The sequence below is a fragment of the Lipophrys pholis genome (genome assembly GCF_963383615.2).
Source record: "Lipophrys pholis genome assembly, chromosome: 19".
Lineage (NCBI taxonomy): Eukaryota > Metazoa > Chordata > Actinopteri > Blenniiformes > Blenniidae > Lipophrys > Lipophrys pholis.
Window position 1 is genome coordinate 10,844,379 of NC_137647.1, and position 19,426 is coordinate 10,863,804.

The 19,426-nt window shown below is 41.7% G+C and overlaps 1 protein-coding gene across 4 annotated transcripts; it reads left to right on the forward strand.

The window, feature by feature from the left end:
* Nucleotides 1–881: 881 nt before the first annotated feature.
* On the forward strand, nucleotides 882–18,968 carry LOC308124961 (lysosomal alpha-glucosidase-like). Of its 4 annotated transcripts, XM_080488387.1 has the most exons (22): nucleotides 1,257–1,372; nucleotides 2,379–2,422; nucleotides 2,991–3,036; nucleotides 10,334–10,695; nucleotides 10,997–11,148; nucleotides 11,831–11,996; nucleotides 12,511–12,607; nucleotides 12,713–12,832; nucleotides 12,993–13,111; nucleotides 13,217–13,348; nucleotides 13,572–13,682; nucleotides 13,799–13,912; nucleotides 14,067–14,151; nucleotides 14,277–14,394; nucleotides 14,935–15,068; nucleotides 15,861–16,012; nucleotides 16,251–16,399; nucleotides 16,825–16,966; nucleotides 17,173–17,271; nucleotides 17,685–17,849; nucleotides 17,961–18,113; nucleotides 18,235–18,968. In XM_080488387.1, exons 3-22 carry the CDS (start codon nucleotides 3,033–3,035, stop codon nucleotides 18,298–18,300), a joined length of 2,640 nt encoding a protein of 879 aa, XP_080344513.1. In that variant the 5' UTR covers nucleotides 1,257–1,372; nucleotides 2,379–2,422; nucleotides 2,991–3,032; the 3' UTR covers nucleotides 18,301–18,968. The 4 variants fall into 4 exon arrangements, with proteins under 4 accessions (XP_080344511.1, XP_080344510.1, XP_080344513.1 ...); XM_080488386.1 differs by lacking the exons at nucleotides 1,257–1,372; nucleotides 2,379–2,422; nucleotides 2,991–3,036 and having other exon boundaries at nucleotides 10,026–10,695; XM_080488385.1 differs by lacking the exons at nucleotides 10,334–10,695; nucleotides 10,997–11,148; nucleotides 11,831–11,996; ... (14 more) ...; nucleotides 17,961–18,113; nucleotides 18,235–18,968 and adding exons at nucleotides 882–993; nucleotides 3,786–9,701 and having other exon boundaries at nucleotides 1,296–1,372.
* The last annotated feature ends 458 nt before the right edge of the window (nucleotides 18,969–19,426 follow it).

The window sequence follows — 19,426 nt, forward strand, 5'->3', positions numbered from 1 at the left end:
CCGAACTACAGTTTGGCGTTATAAACCGGCCGAGGTAACACTGTACAAAGTTGACAAACTAATAACAATACCATCAGCAATCCTTAAACACAAGAGTATCTCCCAATACCTCAAACCAAATGGAAATAAAACGGGATTAAACTTGAGAGCTGGGGCATGCCTGTTTAATACAACGGTCTAGCAGAGTTTATGCTTGGAATAACACACCACTGTCTCATTAATGCAGAACAACAGAGCCAATTTTTTTTTTATTAAGAAAACATTATCTCATAAATTCAGAAAAACAGAGCCAAATTTTTAATAATAAATTTTTGCTCATAATTATGAGATAATTGTCATTAATTCAGAAAAACATATTCCATTTTTATTTTGTCATGTGAATGCAATATGCTTCTGTATGAAAGTGCCTTAAAATTACTTTTCTATTTGGTGTTGTAGAAATATAATTTAATTATTATATATTACAATCACTTTTATTAAATCTGGCTCTTAATTCTGCCAAAAAAAATGAGACTTATGACTCCAAACTCGGTATATTTGGAGAATTGTCAAAATATTGAATTCAAACTAATAATTCTTACACAGTCGGAATATTGACCTTTTTTTTCCGAATTATGACGTTTTTGATCAGAAAATGTTGACTGTATATCAGGCTTCTGAACTGGTACATGTCATGTTGCCTTTTTTTTTTTTTTTTTGCAATCACGTGTCACGTGCCTGTTTCTAATTTTAGTTTGCTTACTTAGTGCAACCTATTTTGCAAGGTATGATTTTTACCATGAGTTTGTCGAGGTTGTTATAAATTGGACGGGTTTTTTTTTTGTGTGTGTTTTATTTGTTGGTCAGGCTGGAAACACACATTCATAACTGGCAACCCCGCTGCTGGAGGGAGCGACATGTCTCCGGGTCCGCTCGTCCGCCCCGCTGGAGAGACGCTGCTCTCGGTAACAGTAACGTGATTCCTCCCAGTGTCCACTCCGGATGAAACACAAGGTATCGTTTTTCTTTAAAATAAAAATGTTTATTTTATGAGCTGTCGGCTTAGATATGCGAAATCGAACCATATATCTAGCAGCGTGGATACGCTCAATCACGACTGTAATCATGTTTACATTTTGTTTACTTACTGGTAATAGCGCCGCAGGCTGTCGGTGTTATTATGTAGATCGGTGGAGTGACTTTATCGTGGGGCTGGAATCTTTTCAGTTTATGGCGAACTTCCGGTGGGGGTGTCGTGTGCAGTCGTTTCCTCAAATTCGAAACTTAAAACCCTGATCAGTCAGTTTGTGCTGCAGAACCACCGAGAATCACTTCGACTGCAAACCTCAGCAGGAAATGGAGGACGGCAGATTCTCCAAAATATTTTACCCAGGTAGGAACATACATCGTCACTGTTTGTTTGGCTGTTTTCTGTACTGTGTATTGATGTACCATATATTTTAGTTAACATAATCTTTGCCCAACCAATATTTAACCTTTATTCTATTTGTGAAAATGTCTAAAGGGAGATATTACAGATTATTCTTTCATACCTACACCAAATTGGACCACATTCAACTTGAAAATCACCATACCTGGACTTCTCAGGTCTGGACTAGACTATCCTACCGAAGCTAAACATTTAAAACAAAAACAAACTTTCAGATTTGTGAAACCTTTTAAAAAGGGCACATATCACGTCTATTTTTAATTTCTTTGTACTTGGGCCACATTGACCCAAGTTCCAGATCGAAAACCACTATACCTGAAATACCTGTCAGACTTCCTCAACAGCAGTGACACCCTCTCTTATGAAATCTGCTCCTTTGTTTCCCCTGACAGGATAAAACATGTCATAAATATCATGCTCTCTTATGGAGGGCAGTTTGATTCTTCGTTATGAACTAATTGACATGGATGTCATTATTCCTGTATCTTACTTGTGTTCTAATCAAGAGAAGTGTAAAACACACAGTTGCAGATTTGTGAAACCTTTATTATTTTGTGAAAATAGTACAATTCTCTGTTTTTGACACATAGATCCATGTTGAACCAGGTAAATACAGAAAACAAAGGTTTTTCCCAACTTTCCTCCATCTGACCACGGTCTGCCTCTCCTACAGCTTCTCTCTGTGAACCTTCTGACCTCTTTGAGGCCTTTACTATTTTATTAATCTGCTGGGTTTTTCATGTCAGGATCTCACACGTGTCTAAGTCTTTAATTCAGGAGAAGTCCAATTTGTCATGTTTTCTTAAATGCATGAATATTCCCCTATCTCTCAGCACAATGACTCAGCAGGAAAAGGGTTCCACTGAGCCAGAGCTGATCTTCACCGACATGTTCATCACAAACTTGATCACTTGCCACAAATTAATGGGCTGAATTATTTCTTCTGTAGATGGAAACGCTCCGAAAGTTTGACTAAAAGAGAAGAAATCATGGGTGAGTAATCAAGATTTCTGTTAATGCCCCTTTTGAAAAAAAATTAAAATAAATTCTTGAGTTAAATATATTTTCTTCAGCATAAAAAAAAAAAGGTTTTTATATCAGGTGTTCATGAAGTCAAACTTTTTGTAAAGTTGTACCTGGTTCATACCATCACTCCATCATGTACTTCTGCAACATCTCAATAAAATGCCATTCTGCGTGTGCTATTTGGCATTTTGTCACATTGGCTTTACATACCATGTTGTTTGGTTTGGTTCTGAATGTTCCTTCTCAGTAAGTCACAGCTCTGGAAACAAAACTGAATTCTGACATTGATTTCAGAAAAAAAAAAAAAGGTGAAAATCTTGAGATTGAAATAATAATTCTGAGGAAATGGTTAGACTCTGTTAAAGAATACTAACTTGTTGTTGTGTTTTCCTAGGTGCATGAATATGTACTTTCATATCTCTTAGTAGAATGACTCAGCAGGGAGGGTTTCACTGAACCAGAGCTGATCCTTACTGATATGTCAAAGTTTGTTCAGAAAAACACCACGTCATGGGCTAAATTATTCTTTTTCCAGATGGCAAATTTCCGATGATTTGAAAAAGAAAGACAATAAACCATGGGTGAGTATCTAAGATTACTATTAATGCCCATTAAAAAAATTTTTTTTAGTTACCATATAGTTCTCAACAGAAGAACACCCCCTCATGCCTGATTTATTACGGAGTTTCACCCACTTGTCTGTCGGGCCAATTATGATGTGGAGTTGGATGGAGAGAGACAGGGAATTTGCCAGTGGTTGCAGAGTTGTGGCCGTTTATTCTTCTTTGTAACGCGTGCCGGATTAACACCGGTCATTACACACACACACACACACACACACACACACACACACACACACACACACACACACACACACACACACACACACACACACACACACCTGCAGTATAACGCCAGAGCACAGCAGGACAACAACAAAAACTACACTTCCCAAAGCCAAAGCATGCTCCGACTCCACTTCCCACAATGCACTTGACATTTAAAGTGAAAGGCTTGGCCTGTAACAAAAGGCACATGTAATTACGGTATTTTACAAAATGTTTGAACTTACGCTCACACGTTCCAGTATATACCAGGTATTGATGTAGTCAAGTTTGTATGTTTTGATCATTTTGTAAAGTTGTAGCTATTAAATGTAGTACAGGAGTACAAGAAAGACAGGAAATGAATAGGGAAGTTGTAAACAGAGCAGTAAAAATATTTTTATTATTTAAATGAAATTGTATTACTAAATGTACTACTGCTGAACAACTCATCTGCTGTATTAGATGTATAACCCATTTATTTGAATCTGTTTTCATTATTTTAGCTGACACACTTGAGGGATCACCAAAGAATTGGACTGAATCCCAAGTGAGCTCCTGGCTAAGATCAATCGGAGTCAAAGATCACTACATAGAAAAGATTTATAAGGAAGAAGTCGATGGAAAAATTCTTCTCACACTTGATGAAGAGTTTTTGAAATCAAAGATTGGCATGAAATTAGGGCCAGCTCACTTCATTCTTCAGAAAAGAGATGAGCTTCTTAAGTCCCTGCAAAAATGTGAGGAGAAGAAAAAGATGCCCGCCGGCAAAAAACCTGAAGTGGAGCAAAAGACCAGTAAGAAATCCTCCCAATCTCTTTCTAAAACAAGTGAAAACGCTTCAGAGCAGATCCATCAAGATGTGTTGGAGGGAAAACAATTCACTCAATGCTCAAAAACTTCAAAAGAGGACTGCAAGCCAAGGCCGTTTGATCAAGATGCCATTGACTTCATATATGTAAAGCACAGAGTCCTGCAACCTGAATCGGGTGCTTTCAATCTGATATCCCCCTGCCATGAGTTCAAGTCTTTCGCTGTGGCTGCAGGACTGGACCGCACGAGACTCCAAGCCAAGTTTGCCAAAGAGGTTTTGAAATTTGCGACGGGCTGCATGAACATCAGATCAAATGGTACGATACATTTTGGTGTGATGGACAGCAAGGACGACGCAGGATATGTTCACGGCGAGATAATCGGAATCCCCGTGCAAGAGAAGGACATTTATATCGATGCTTTGGACTACATTGAAAAGAGTTGCTCTGAAAATGAGCATGTACGACAGTGTGTGCGACCGCCGAGGTTCATTGAGGTTATGGATTTAGAAAACACAGAAGAAAGGAGGTACGTGGTGGAGGTTGACATAGTACCCTCACTGAAGATTGTGGAGAGCAAGGTTTACGCAGTCCGCCTGCCGAACTTCAAAGAGTCAACTAACAAAATAGAATATGAGAAAGAAGCCATTTTGCGAAGGGTCGGCTCAAAAACCGAGCCAGTGAGTGACAAAGACTTAAGTGATTTTTACCAGAGAGTCAAAGATCGAGACACACAAAGAGATGACGCCGAGAAAAATCTGTTCCTTCGCGCTCCGGGAATATGCCAAGACCTCGGAAGAAAACTCACGATGCTGATGACGAGTGGGAAGAAATTCATTGAAAAGGAAAAATGGTTCATACTCGTCACGAACAAATTCTTGCCTGAGGATCTTTGCAACATTGAGTGGCTGCTTAACATGAAGATATTCTGCGTGTTTGACTTTGACCCAGACTCAAAGATATCTGGACTTTGCAGTAAATACCTTCAGCATCATACTGCAAACATGCATTCCCTGCAGAGCTACCGCATGCCCAGCGGCATGACCATCAAAGAATTCTCCGACCTCTTGCATCTCTTTGAGCAAACAAGTTGGATCTTCTGCAATGGTCGCACTGACTTCAAGGGAAATGAAACGCCATGTGATGAGATGACTTGGATCAAGACAAAAATTACTTTGCTGCGGGAATCTGTGTCTTTGATCTGTAAACAAATCCTACCAAAAGGGGCATTTCAGGTCATTTTTCTTCTCACCTCTCCAGTGGAAAAACCACTCTTGCACACCTTTTATGAGTTTTTCACAGACATGGAAGGTCATGAGGACATCATCTGCATCAGTGAATCCGAGATCAACTTCCAGAAGTGGCAGAGCTTTGCAGAGGGTTCATGTGGACAACAGGTGGTGAACAATTCAAGTGTTGTCGGGATGAAAATGAGCCACGTCAATGCAACTCTGCAACATGTGCAGCCCGTCAAAGCATGTGTCAGCAAGTACTTGCCGGTCTTTGTAAAAGGAACCTGTGTACTCGAAACACAAGTAGAGGAACAGATGTACTGTTTGGAAATTCTGACAGTTGATCATTGTAATGAAACAAGCGAAGACTTCATCAATGAAGAAAAAGCCAACATTGACAGTCAGTTCTACCATGGGGGGAGAGTGACTTGGTTGAACTTTTGGCTTGCTGAGCACAAGTATGTTGGGGAGGTGATTGAAAGAGATGCATATCACGAGACTTCGGATATCCTAAAAAAGGCTTTGAATTTTAATGCAGATCAGACTCCAGTGTTCATCATAAACATCTATCACCATCCGGGCAGTGGTGGAAGCACTGTGGCAAGACAGGTGCTGTGGAACAACAGGAAGGACCTGAGGTGTGCTGTTGTGAAGCCTTCGTACTCGGTGGGTGTTGTTGCTCAGCATGCCGTTCAGCTCAGAGAACACACAGAAAAAGATCCACAGACGTGTCTCCCTGTGCTGCTTCTGATTGAAGATTCAAACAAAGAGTATCTTGATGATCTCCGGAATGAGCTGGAGGTTGCCATCAACACCAAACGAGTCCAGCATGGAACTTTGTGTTTCATTTTAGTGAGCTGCAGACGTTCCAATGAGCCAGAAAAGAGATGTAAGGAATCTCCAGTGCAGAACGTGTCCGTCACTCACAAACTGTCAGTTGAAGAGAAGAGAAAGTTTGCTGGAAAACGAGAGGTGCTTGAGGAGCACTATGAGCCAGACTTCATCCTGACATTTGTCTTGATGAGCAAAGAATTCGCTGGAGATTATGTTCAGCAGTTTGTGGAACATTTGTTCCAAGATATTAAACGTGACTCTGTCGTCACGCGCCTCATTCATTATGTGGCGTTGCTCAACACCTACGTTCAAAACTCTTTCATCTCCCAGTCCCATTGTGAAGCTTTGCTTGCTTTACAGATTCACCTGGAGAGGTTCCGCCAGTATCACTTTGAGAAGTCCCTCAGTGAACAGGCTAAATTAGTGTTTTTGCATCTCCGAGATGACAAGACGCACATTGAATCGATCAGGATCATTCATCCACTTGTTGCAAAAGAAATCCTCCAGCAACTTCTGGGACCCCAACAGACCCATTGCAGTTTGGCATTAGATTTGCTCCGTGAAAATGTGCTGTTTGAGCACAGGTTTGGAAGGGATGACTATCTGTCCTTTTTGAGACATCTTTTCTTGAGAAGGTCTAGAATAAACAAAGGAGATGAATATGATAGTTTTTTTTCTCCTCTCATTGAGCATGTGCGTGAAAACGAAAAAAGCCCAGACAAAGCAATTGAGTTGCTCAAGGAAGCATTCCAGCGTTTCCATGATGATCCATTCTTTGCGCAACAGCTCGCTCGTCTTCATTACCATCATGAAAAGTTTGAAGAGGCCAGACACTGGGCAGAAACTGCAGCTAAACAACTGCCAAATAACTCGTATATACTTGACACCAAAGGGCAAGTGTACAGAAAATGGTTCCAAGCAAAGTGGAAAGCCATTGAGAAGAAACCAAAAACTGCAGAAAACACAGCAAACGCCGTGGAGACGGCACTGACGGCCCTTGAGTGTTTTCAAGAATGTGAAAGAGCAGCAAACGCAGACATGGACAACTTGAACAGTAATGGATATTTTTCTGAAGTTGAAGTTGGCTGCAACCTACTGAAGCTCATCTCTTCCTTGCAAGTGTTTTCCGAAAAAGGTAATGGCCATTCAGAGTGCATGAAGTACCTGGTAACAGATTACATACCTGAGGAAGTTAAAGATGCTTGGAAACCATTTCATGAGCGTTTGAAAAAACTCCACACGTCAATGCAAGAGGCTTTGGAATGGATTTCAGAGGATCTCAGTTACTTTCAGACAGACATCACCTCAGACGAAGTAGAGACTCCAGAAAGTCCTGAAGAGAAGATAAGTCATCCACTGACTTGGCTGTCAAAAAGGTCTTCAGAGTATGGGAAGTACTTCAGTGAACTATACTCTTCTGCCTTCCAGCAACATGGTCAGTCCAGTCATCAAGCCGATCTATCTCCTTTCCAAAAACGTATGATCATCTACCATCTTGGAGGGGGTAATATAACATCCATTCTCTCCAAGTTAACAGACCAAGGCAATTCAGTGCGCCTACTTGAGGATATTCTTTCTCTTTACCCAAGCAGTCCTTTAAGGGCCAACTTTGGTCAAAGGGACATTGTCAATTACATCACAGCCCAGATCTCCCTGAACTGCCTGTCGCCACAGAACAAACAGGTAGCACCTCTGAGAGAGTTACAGGCACTCTGTCGTCAGTTTCCAACTGACAAAAGAAAATGCTGGCCAAGTGCGCTGTTTTTGCTTACCTTGCTGTTCTGGCCTGAGGATAATGACACAGACCATGAGAAAGAAGCAAAGTATGAAATTGTCCAGTCAGCTGTAGAACACTTGGACAAAGACTACTGGAACAAGATGAAAGACATTCCTCCCCGGAAACGAAGGATCTACACCCATTTTTTCCTGGGAAATGGGAACGGATTGGATAAGTTTGTCCACAAGAGGAAGATTGGAAAAGTGACCAATATGTTGTCGGTCTCCGAGAAACGCATGAAGTGGTTTAGTGGCGCAGCATGGAAAATGCCAGAGATCACGAAGATACTGAAACAAGTTTCTGGATGGACTGAAGATGGAAAAGTGTACCTCGAAGGCCCTCAGAAAAAGAAGTTCAGTATCCTGCCTCTTCACATACCTTCAGTGCCTCACAGCAATGAAAATATTACCTTCTATTTGGGGTTCACCTTCAGAGGTCCTGTTGCATACAACATCATTGTGAAAACGTAGTGCTGAACAATGCTTGAGGGTGAAAGACCTGCTGATGCCAGAGTCCGACTTCCACTTCAGCACCAGGAGCATGAAGGGATTCATGAAAGTTCACACAAGCCTTTACGCTGATTGGCATTAAAACAAAATGAAAGTAGTGTGAATATTAGCGTTGCGAGCTGTAAGATAGTTTAAAATGTGCATCTCTTTGTGTTTTATTGAGATGGATACAAGTGCACCTAACAATGAAAGCAGTGCCATGTGAAAAAAATTGTAAATACAATCATGTTACTACACAGAAACTTAACATTTAATGGTCTGAAAAGTGTTTATTCTGCAATTATGGTTTGCATGGGTTTTTGAACACACCTTGTATAAAAATGTATTTTCACAGATACAATGAGAGATTGTGGAGCAAATTAACCAAAAAAAAATGAATTGTGTCATTATTCACTCGTTTGTAACACAGATATAATAATAGCAAACCAACTGAGTGTATTACATTACTATGAGTCGTTGCATTTTTCTAGACATTCATAAAGTATAAATTGTCATTGTAATCATGTCAACAATAATTCATTATGAGCATAAGATCACTGTTGATAAACTAATGCATACATTTTGTGCAAAAGAGATGAACAATGTTGATTATTCAAACTCACGATAAAACTGCAAATGTAAAATCTGTTTTTAATGGATGCAATTTGTTTTTGATGAAAACTTGGAAGTTCTGTCAATGAAAATTAAAAACTAAATGTTTCTAAAGACAATGGATTCTTATTTTTAAATGTAGTTCTGTGTTGGTTATTGACAACCTCAAACTGTCAACTCCAAATAAACAACAGAACACTTAAACAGTAAGTAAAAACCTGCAGACACACATTCAACATCTACCAACCAATAGGAAGAATACAGACAGGAGAGAGCTGGAGCATGACAAAATGTGAATTGTAACCAGACGTGGGAAGCCACCCCCTACCCCACCCCTCAACAAAGTGGTCGAACAAGAGAATGGACACAACTGCCGGTAAGGGTAAAGAAGAAGGGAGCATCTGCCCTTGGTGGAAACTGCTGCAGTCAGGTGAAAAGGACATGCAAGCACCCATCAGACATGTATAGAAAATCTGGACAGTAAAGGCAGGTGGTTTAACAACCACCTTGGATAGTGGAAGCATTCTAGACACGAGGACTTCACAATGTGAAACACGTGTATAGCATATTAGGCCAACTATCTGGATCTGCTTCTGTGGTGTGAATGCTGATTAAACACTGAAACACTATTTTCACCCACTGCTAAAGAATGTGAGCAGACAACACTGTAATTAAATATAAAAAAAAAAAAAACATTTGTGTGATGATCCTCCAGTTAAAACATACATTAGTTACACTCACAGTGTGAACAAATATTCAAAGGTTTTGTTTCAATTTAGCAGACAATATTCTTTAATCTTTTAAGAGAAAAACAATAATTTGACCTGTAAATGTGTCATATAGACTGTTTTGGTCTGAGAAATGTGATTTGAATTTTATAATTTTATCAAGCACCCTCTGTAGACAATGGAATATAACTGTTACCGTATGACACAACATTTCACCTCCACTGTCACGGAGCAAAAATAGCCTTTTTTGTCCAAGTCTGCTTGCCGTAGTATTCATTTCAGCCTTCGTGTTTCCATTGTTTTTCTGTGACTGGCGTGTTTTTACCACGAATGTGTAAGCCATCAAGCTGAATTCTGACACTTGTTTCCTGTCGTGCTGGCTGTGATAACTCTCCGTGTGAACTCGCTAAAAACGCGCCTGTGTTGCGCTGCTTCGCCTGCGTTATGACAACTCCGCCTGGCTTCGCTGCCGTCCTGCTCCTACTCGCTTTTTCGTTGTTCGCCTGGTTGGGTGACGACCACAGACTGCGTGTGTCAATCCACGACGATCGACTTGTTCATTCTCCGCCAGAACCACAGCACAACACGGGCAGACGGTTTGTTCCAGAGACACCCCGGGTGTTGAAAGTTCCCGGGGCACGTGAATGCACCGCGGCTGCCGATGCCCGGTTCGCGTGCGACAGAGACAAGACCCTCGGCCAGGAGGAGTGTGAGCGGAGGGGCTGCTGCTACTCCCCTCTGCACAACCACACGGGACCCCCGTGGTGTTTCTACCCCAGTTCGTACCCAGGTTACACGATGGGATCCCTCACGCCCACCAGGCGGGGACATGCTGCCACTCTGACACGGGTCCATCCCTCCTATCTCCCTAAAGACGTTCCCTCTCTCAGGCTGGAGGTCATGGAAGAAGGTCCAGGCTGCCTGCACCTCACTGTAAATACCCACAAGTGTGTTGTCATCTGCACGCAACACTAATATTTATATATACAGTATATGCAAAATGTATTCAGTTTGATCCTCTCCAGACACAATGCAAACAGAGAGAGACATACACTTAATTCAATTTTTTTTTGGGGGGGGGGGGGGGGGGGGGGGACAGAGATAGTAGGTAGTTGTCAATGTGTGTGTGTGTGTGATTATCTGTCTCTCCATAAATAGTGACCCTGCCTTCACTCATATCTGCTCCTCGGGCAAGTGATTTGTAAAAATGGTCACCGACTTATTTCTGTGGTAGTTGAAAGACCCTTCGTCTCAGCGTTATGAGGTCCCCCTCCCAGCTGGCACCCCTCACAGGAACGCCGCGCCTGAGGACGTCCTGCATACCATCGAATACCACCCTGACCCATTTGGCTTCGTAGTGCGACGGAAATCCAACGGGAGGGTGATGTGAGTCAATCTCTTAAGTTCTCATCTATTTAGGTGAAATTATGTACGCAACCCGATGATTTTGAGGCGGAAACTCCAAAACACTCTTCCTTAATTAAGACCATGGATGGGGAATGTCTTGCTGTTATGATCATCTTAAATGGTGTTCACTTCATTTCATATTTATTATGTCTTTTCCACATGCTCTCGCCTCTGTCACGTTTTTCTCAAGTTTTGTATTCAGAGTTATGTCCTCTTGTCTTGGCGTGGGAGGACGTACATTAAAAGTGACATGAAACCTAAAAATCAAACTGAAATTGCAAGCCTGTAGGGAGCGTACATTAATATGAATAGATGCCTAAAAGCAAGTCATTTTCTACCTTCTCTGCTTGTCATGTGTTAAAGTTCCTAATAAGATTATTAAAACATACATTATACATTCTGTATATTCAGTACTCTAACACACATATTTGTGTTCTGTGGGAAACACCTGGATTCCTGAAATGTGTGTAAATATAAGAGATGTTTTTGATTTATTATAATTTTTTTGTCTAGTAGTTTTTCTTTTCTACGTACACAGCTATATATTTGACTTTTGTATTGTCCTGTATCCCTTCTTCTTGATATAATTAACTCGACTTTATGAATCCTGAATCTGAACTTTTGATTGTAAGATAGCGCGCATCTTCTAATGTCTCTTCAGTATGAACACCACAGTTGCTCCTCTGCTGTTTGCTGACCAATACCTGCAGCTGTCCACCACACTGGCCTCCTCTTTTGTGTCCGGCCTCGGGGAGCATTACACCTCCCTCCGCTTGGACCTTAACTGGACTTCTCTGAGCTTCTGGAACAGAGACACGGCCCCACATGTACGTCGCTGCAGTGGTAACCCAGCCAAAGTGTCAGGGAGCCATTTTCAAACATCACCTGGAAGATTTTTCATTGATATGGCCTTTTAAGTAGAAAATATGACCCTCCACCGTGGTTATAGTCTTCCACGTGGGCCCCATGGGAGAATTAATTGACCACCTCTGGAATCACATCAGTCTGTCAGCCCCTGGTTGCTTTGGCCAACTTTGAAGAAATGAGGACACGGGCAATCAGTTCGGAAATAGTTCAAGGTTCAAGTGTTGTAACTCTCTTTCCACTTGCCTCAGCGATTCATCGGCCAATGAATCAACTTCAGCTGGTCAAAAGTGCTGCTGCAAGATAACAAACATGACCCAATAAAAGGATTTGCATCAGTTTTATATTCTCTTCACTGGGTTTCCTTCCGGTTTCAATTTAACTTTAAGTTTAGAATTAGAAAAGAAATAAATGAAACAATGAAAATATGACAAATAGCAACATGAACCTGAAACTCAACTTTGTCCATCTCTATAGGCGGATGCAAACCTATATGGTTCCCACCCATTTTACATTGTACAAGAAGAAGATGGCTTGGCACATGGCGTTTTTCTTCTCAATAGCAATGCAATGGGTATTGAGCCATATGTTCTATATGTTGCACATATCAACCCCTCGGCATTTTTCCTTCCACTTTCCTACGAATATACAAGCATTTGATGTCTTACTGTCTCTGTAGAGGTGGCGCTGCAGCCCACCCCGGCTCTCACGTGGGTGTCCACCGGAGGAATCCTGGATCTCTATATTTTCCTTGGTCCCGACCCTTCAAGTGTCGTACGACAGTACCTCCAAATTATCGGTATGTCTGTTGGGGTGTATAGGAGACATTTAGTAGTAACTAAATGTAGTAACTGTGACATACGTATGTAGGATGGAGGCATGTAATTGTGTGTATGTCTGAAAGAACGCAGATACGATCGTGGGGGATGTATATATTAATGCATTTCTATCCATTCTAGGCTATCCCATGATGCCTCCTTATTGGTCACTGGGCTTTCATCTCTGTCGCTGGGGTTACACCACCAGTAACACCACGCGGAGGGTAGCGCAGCACATGCACGATGCCAAGTTTCCATTGGTAAACCTCACTCTCTCATGCCTTTCTTTTTCTTTTTTTTTTTTTTTCATGTCAGCATTATCACTCTGAATATTTAAGTAAGATGTGTTTTGTTTTACCCAACAGGACGTGCAGTGGAACGACTTGGATTATGCACATAAGCAAAGGGTGTTCACCTTTGACCCCTGGCGGTTCAGCGACCTTCCAGAGATGGTGGAGGAGTTTCATAGAAGAGGCATGAAGTACATCCTCATCCTGGTGCGACAAGTTTCAGTTTAAATGGCTTCATCAACCTTCGCCCCCGAATGAAAAAGCAATTTTTGCCCAACTTGTTTAGAAACAAACAAACAAAGATGAGCTATTTGGTTTTTTTCCCCTCTTGGTTTTCTGAGCTTGTAGGATGAGCGACGTTGTTCCAGTAGATGGCAGCAGAAACCTCTTGACTCCTGACCGAGGCCTTCTGTCCTGTTTTCTGCTCCAGGATCCAGGCATCAGCAGCACCAGTCCTCCTGGAACTTACCCTCCCTTTGATGACGGCCTGAAACGAGAGGTTTTTATCAAAAATGCCACAGGAGGTGTCTTGATCGGGAAGGTAAAGGCTTTCTTTTGTGGAGAAAATATAGGCTTTCATGTACAGTATCATTCAGTATTTATTTATTTATTTAAAACCTGGATGTGGTTGTCATGCATGTTGCACATTGTACCCAGGTTTGGCCCGGCCCCACTGCCTTCCCAGACTTCACCAACCCAGAGACTCAGCAGTGGTGGGAGGACTGCATCAAAGATTTTCATTCCAAAGTTCCCGTGGATGGTCTGTGGATTGTACGTACATTCCTAAACACGACGTGTTATTTCGATGTGCCTTCGATTCAAATTGTCAGCGGATTTTTGATTGTGTGTTTGGTTTGCATTGCACATTCGGATCATAAAAAAACAATAACTTACATTTAGTTTCTCCCTCAAATGATCCACCCAGGACATGAATGAGCCAGCCAGTTTTGTGCAGGGCTCGGTAGACGGATGTCCCGACAGTGATTTGGAAAATCCACCCTTCACACCCAGTGAGTGGTCAGAATCACCGTTGCAAATACCGTACTATTGGTATTGCGTTCATATCAAAGTTCTGCTATCAATAAGTTGGGAGACGAGATAACTGATGCAATCTCTCTGGATGTTGTTCAAACAGGTGTGGTTGGAGGCCGTTTGAACTCGAGAACTCTTTGCATGTCAGCTCAGCAGAAACTGTCCTCTCACTACAACCTGCACAATCTTTACGGGCTGACAGAAGCGTACGCAACATACAGGTGAGGTCAGACGGCGATAAGATGTACAGTACAGCCCAAAAAGGTTTTGGCAAGTGGCTGCAGCAGGAGAATGTTTTCAGAAATATAAATATTCGTATTATTCATTTGAATAAACCTAAAGCCGAGGCAGATTTATTTATAGAGCACCATTCAGACGCAAGGCGATTCCCAGTGAATTATAAAGAAATAAAAGAAATACATGCAAGCTTTACAGGAAAAAAAAAAGGCGGGGGGGGGGGGGGGTTAAAACAAATCAGTATTTGGTGCGATCAAACTTTGCCTTCATTTGCAGCATTTTTGATTGCATGCAGGAGCTCCAAAAGCCTTTGTTTGACGTTAACCGGCCACGGCAAATTGCTCATAGAGGTGAACACGAGTGTGTGTGGTTGTTTCTCTTTGCTCTGGGATGGACTGGTGACTTATTTAACAATTGGCCCGAGTCGTTGGGGGCTGTCCCTTGCCAGGATTGATTTAACAAGAGAAATAAAGCAGCTGCAATCCAGCATTTGCATTCATTTTTGTCTCTTGGATCATCCTCAGTACTCTTGCGAAAGTGCAGATGAAGCGACCCTTCGTGCTGTCGCGCTCCTCTTATCCCAGCATCGGACGCTTCTCGGGCGTGTGGACGGGAGACGTCCTGAGTGACTGGGAGCAGCTTCGGTACTCCGTTCCCGGTGAGGGGATTTTCTGGGCGGTTGTCTTGCTGCACTTTTCAGCGCGAGACGAGAACTCGCCACAACAGCAAAGTCTTTTCCATTATTTCTAAGATTTGTTGCTTTGATGAGGTTTCCAGAGGAAATGGTGCTTGCGGATGGTGTTGGCTTGCTTGTTCTGCACGTTCCAACATAGCAGCTTCATTCACTTATATCAACACATGTAAGTCTAGTCTTACCCAGGATGTTCAGTAAAAGTGTTGAAATGAAGGTTATTTTCAGGGCCAAAACACAACTGTACCATGATTTGATTTTATTTATTCGATATAAGTGGATAAAGCTTTATTTAAAGACTCACTTTTGATGCAGGTTAGTACAATTCAAAGTGCTTCCTATAAAGATTGACATAATGATAATGAAACTAAATATATGGCAGAAGGTCTACATCGAGTGATTATTACTGGAAAGTTTCCGTCTAAACTCGTACATTCATGTTTTTCGTTTGAGCGCGAGCGTGTGAAGTTGTCCCAGACGTGTGTTATGCTGGAGACCCAAAATAAAAGTCCAATACAAGAAGCTGCGGAAGTTATGAACAAGGAGTAAAAACACCGAATAGTGACGACTGCATTGAACACAAACGAACACAATGAAATATGAAAATGACAAAAAGCACATTAAAGCCTCTGTTAAAAAACCGCATCGGCTAAAATGTTAAAAACACAAGATATAATATAATCTTTTTTTTTTTTTTTTTTTTTTTTTTTTTTTTTAGTAGATTGAAGTAGGTTGATCTTGTGTGCCTGTTGTCTCCAGCCGTGCTGCAGTTCAGCCTGTTCGGGGTGCCTCTGGCAGGGGCGGATATCTGTGGCTTTGAAGGCAACACCACCGAGGAGCTGTGTGTGAGATGGATGCAGCTCGGAGCGTTCTACCCGTTTATGAGAAACCACAATGACAGGGGCAACGCAGTGAGACGCACACTTTTTATGAGTTCTCTTCTCCATGCTTACTGGACATATGCTTGTAAAGATGTGTGTTTTTCTGTGTGAACTTCATTTGCGACGTCACTTGTCAAGGAGAGCTGGCCTGCATATTTATACCTTGGTGTCCACGGCAGCCCATCTGTTTCATGTATAATAAATAGAGGTAATACTATCTCCTCTCATTGTGTGTGTGTGTGTGTTTCTGTTTGTCTTTGTCCCACAGCCTCAGGAGCCCTATGTATTTGGGCAGAAGGCCCAGGCAGCCATGCGGAGTGCACTGAACCTTCGTTACTCCCTTCTCCTGTTCCTCTACACACTCTTCCATCATGCACACACTTCTGCTGACACCGTGGCCAGGCCTCTCTTTATGGAGTATGTGTCCTTTTTCTTCTTCTCTCCTCCAAAAAGCTGTTGTTCCCACACTCTTCTTTTTCTTTTTGCTGTCCCTTCAGGATTCTCACTTATTTTTGGGGGAATTATTATGCTTAAGAAACTTGGTCTCACGTCTGATTTGATAAGAATTTCAATATAACGTGTTGATAAGGATCAAACATTTAGGTTCAAAAGTGCCTGTTGGGGGAGGACTTTATCTTCGTGTTGTTTACTCACATTTTATGGAAAACATTAGAGACCTGTCAAGCTGTAATTTGTGCCATTTAATCCGATTTCCAATATTCTTAGATGAGATGTCGATGGGCCGCACACATCTTGAAAAATGTCTCTTCAGATATCGTGAACTTCATTCGAATTGTCATTGATGATTAAAATCACAAGGATGCCGCCGTTCTGCCCTTTAGGTTTCCCACAGACCCAAACTGTCGGACGATCGACCGCCAGTTCCTGTGGGGCAGTTCCCTCCTCATTAGCCCAGTTTTAGAGCAAGGAGCCGTTGAGCTGGCTGCGTACCTGCCCCCTGGCACCTGGTACAGTGTACACGATGTGAGTCGCTCAACTGCTTTCATGTGTTTCACACTGTCTGTGCTGTATTGAGGCTTCGCTTCAAAACTCACTGCCAAGGTTAAATCAGTTTTTATCCATGTTAGCTGATAAAGGCCGGCACATCGGAAGTGGCCTGTCGTAACACACAATTTCACTGTTCACCAGTTTATTATCACCAGTTCTTTGCATTATTTTGGTGTTTCAAGGGTCAGCCGTACTACAGTGACGGTCAGTACTTGCTCCTGCCCGCCCCTTTGGACACTATTAACGCCCATGTGAGGGCGGGACACATCATCCCCCGACAGGTGGGTGTTTGCTCTGGACTGCAGTGTTTTCGGTTCATTGGGAGGAATTGGTGAGAAATCTGGATTGTGAAATTTACTTACAACTTCTGACCTGTATTCAAGTATCTATTTACACAACACATAATTATAGCTTCACAATACTTTCTATTGCATTAAGAAAATGTTTTTATTTTTATTTTTTAATGTGGATATGTTCACAGATGAATGCGATGATTATGGCTTCAGAATGTTTTTTAACTGTAATTTGTTTAGTTTTTTTTGCTTTTTTGTGTTAAAGTCAATCCATTAATCAACTTATCGGTCAAATAGATGTAACACAAATACCTTGTTGTTTTCTTTTTTTTTTCTTCCTCTGGCTTCTGATGAACTTCCTTTTCTTCGTCTTCTTCCTTAATCGTCCTCTTCTTGTAAAGGAGCCTGCTTTGACAACCACCGCCTCACGACTGAACCCTTTCTTCCTGACGGTGGCGCTGTCCACTGGCGGCTGGGCCTGGGGCGACCTGTTCTGGGATGACGGCGACAGCCTTGACACTTTTGAAACGTTAAACTATTGCTATATTATCTTCAGTGCTGGACAGGTGTGGTATTTGCGTTTGAAAAACGGCTCAGCAGTGCTTTACATGTTACTTGATTACTGCTGTTATTAATTTCAGTCTCTTCATTATGATTGGATGTTATTTCACCCGCAGTGTCAGATTGTGAGTGACCCTGTCAAGTTGAATGGATCCCTGGATGGTCTGGTGCTGGGTGGGCTGCAGGTGTTCGGGGTCCCCTCACCACCTCGCTATGTTTTAGCAAATGGTGAAAAAGTCAGTGATTTCACATATCACTCCGACACCAAGGTGAGTCTCGTGATGCGCCGCTCGGATTTCTTTTGTTCACTTCTGAATGAATTGATTTGCCATCCTCCTGTCACAACATGTGTTATTTCCACTAAAGCTCAGTTTGTTCTTCTCTCCACAGACTCTGACCGTGACCGACATTGCATTAGCCATGTCAGAAGTGTTTACGGTCCAGTGGGCTCTCTGATGCCCTGAACTTCAGCATCCATGGACCTTGGGAAGCCTTTGCCGTCTGTTCTGCTCCTGAAAAGATTGTCTGCGCTTTTCAACAGTGACACCAACAGATTTGTTTGAGGCATTGCATTTATACTGGAGCTGTAGTTTACACTGGCTCTGCTGTGTTTTCGTGTTGGCCAGACTCTGCAAAAGGAATTCTTTTTGAAAATGGACAATATAAAACCAAAAGACTCATCATATTGATGTACTTTGTTATACATTTTTTGTTGTTGATCACAATACAAATTTTCCCCCAAATTTTTTTAAGATTCTTGTTATTCTTAATGAAATCTAATTTAAAAATAACATATTGTTTAATTTCTATATTTTAATAATCTGTGATGAACTGAAGAATGTCAATAATAGATTGAAGAGCTTGAAGCAACAAACTTCGTATCCTGAATATTTTTTGATTTCAATACCCATTGCAGGCACACAGCACTAATATAATAATCTGTCACACAGGGAGAATATGCAATCTCCATGTAAACAGTGTCCCTGATGTAAGACAATAGTGCGAGCTACTATTATTCACACTGTACAGGCAGCCAGCCAGTGGACTCAGCCCAGAACATTTGTTGTAAGCCAAAAGTGTGACTGACATTATTAAAGCAGCATCCTGGAGGAGCACAGCCCCACACGTTTGCGACTGCTCCCTTATGATTTTAATGAGTACCTCTTCACAAACTTGACTGCAAAAGTAGATGATGAAAGTGAGATGAGACATCTAAAACATGTGGGACTATGGTCCCCCAGGGCCAATATTGGATGACACAGGCATGAAGCATATACTGAATAAAGATAAGGAAGACTAGATGTTCTTTTAAAGGGGAAATTTGCATTGTTGCAGCTGCAATTGGTCAGTAATAAGATTAGCAAAAGAACAATAAGCAAACAGTAATAAATATTAAAAACAATAATAAAAGAAAATGATGATGTTATTGTTTTGAATGATAATGTTGGTAGTGATTAGAATAATACCAGTGATTATGTTATTACAGCACAGAATAAACGGATAATATGCACACGAGAACAGTGATTAAAAAGTGCAGTCTATCGATATTGCTCCATTACAAAAAGTGGTCTCTACTGCGTTA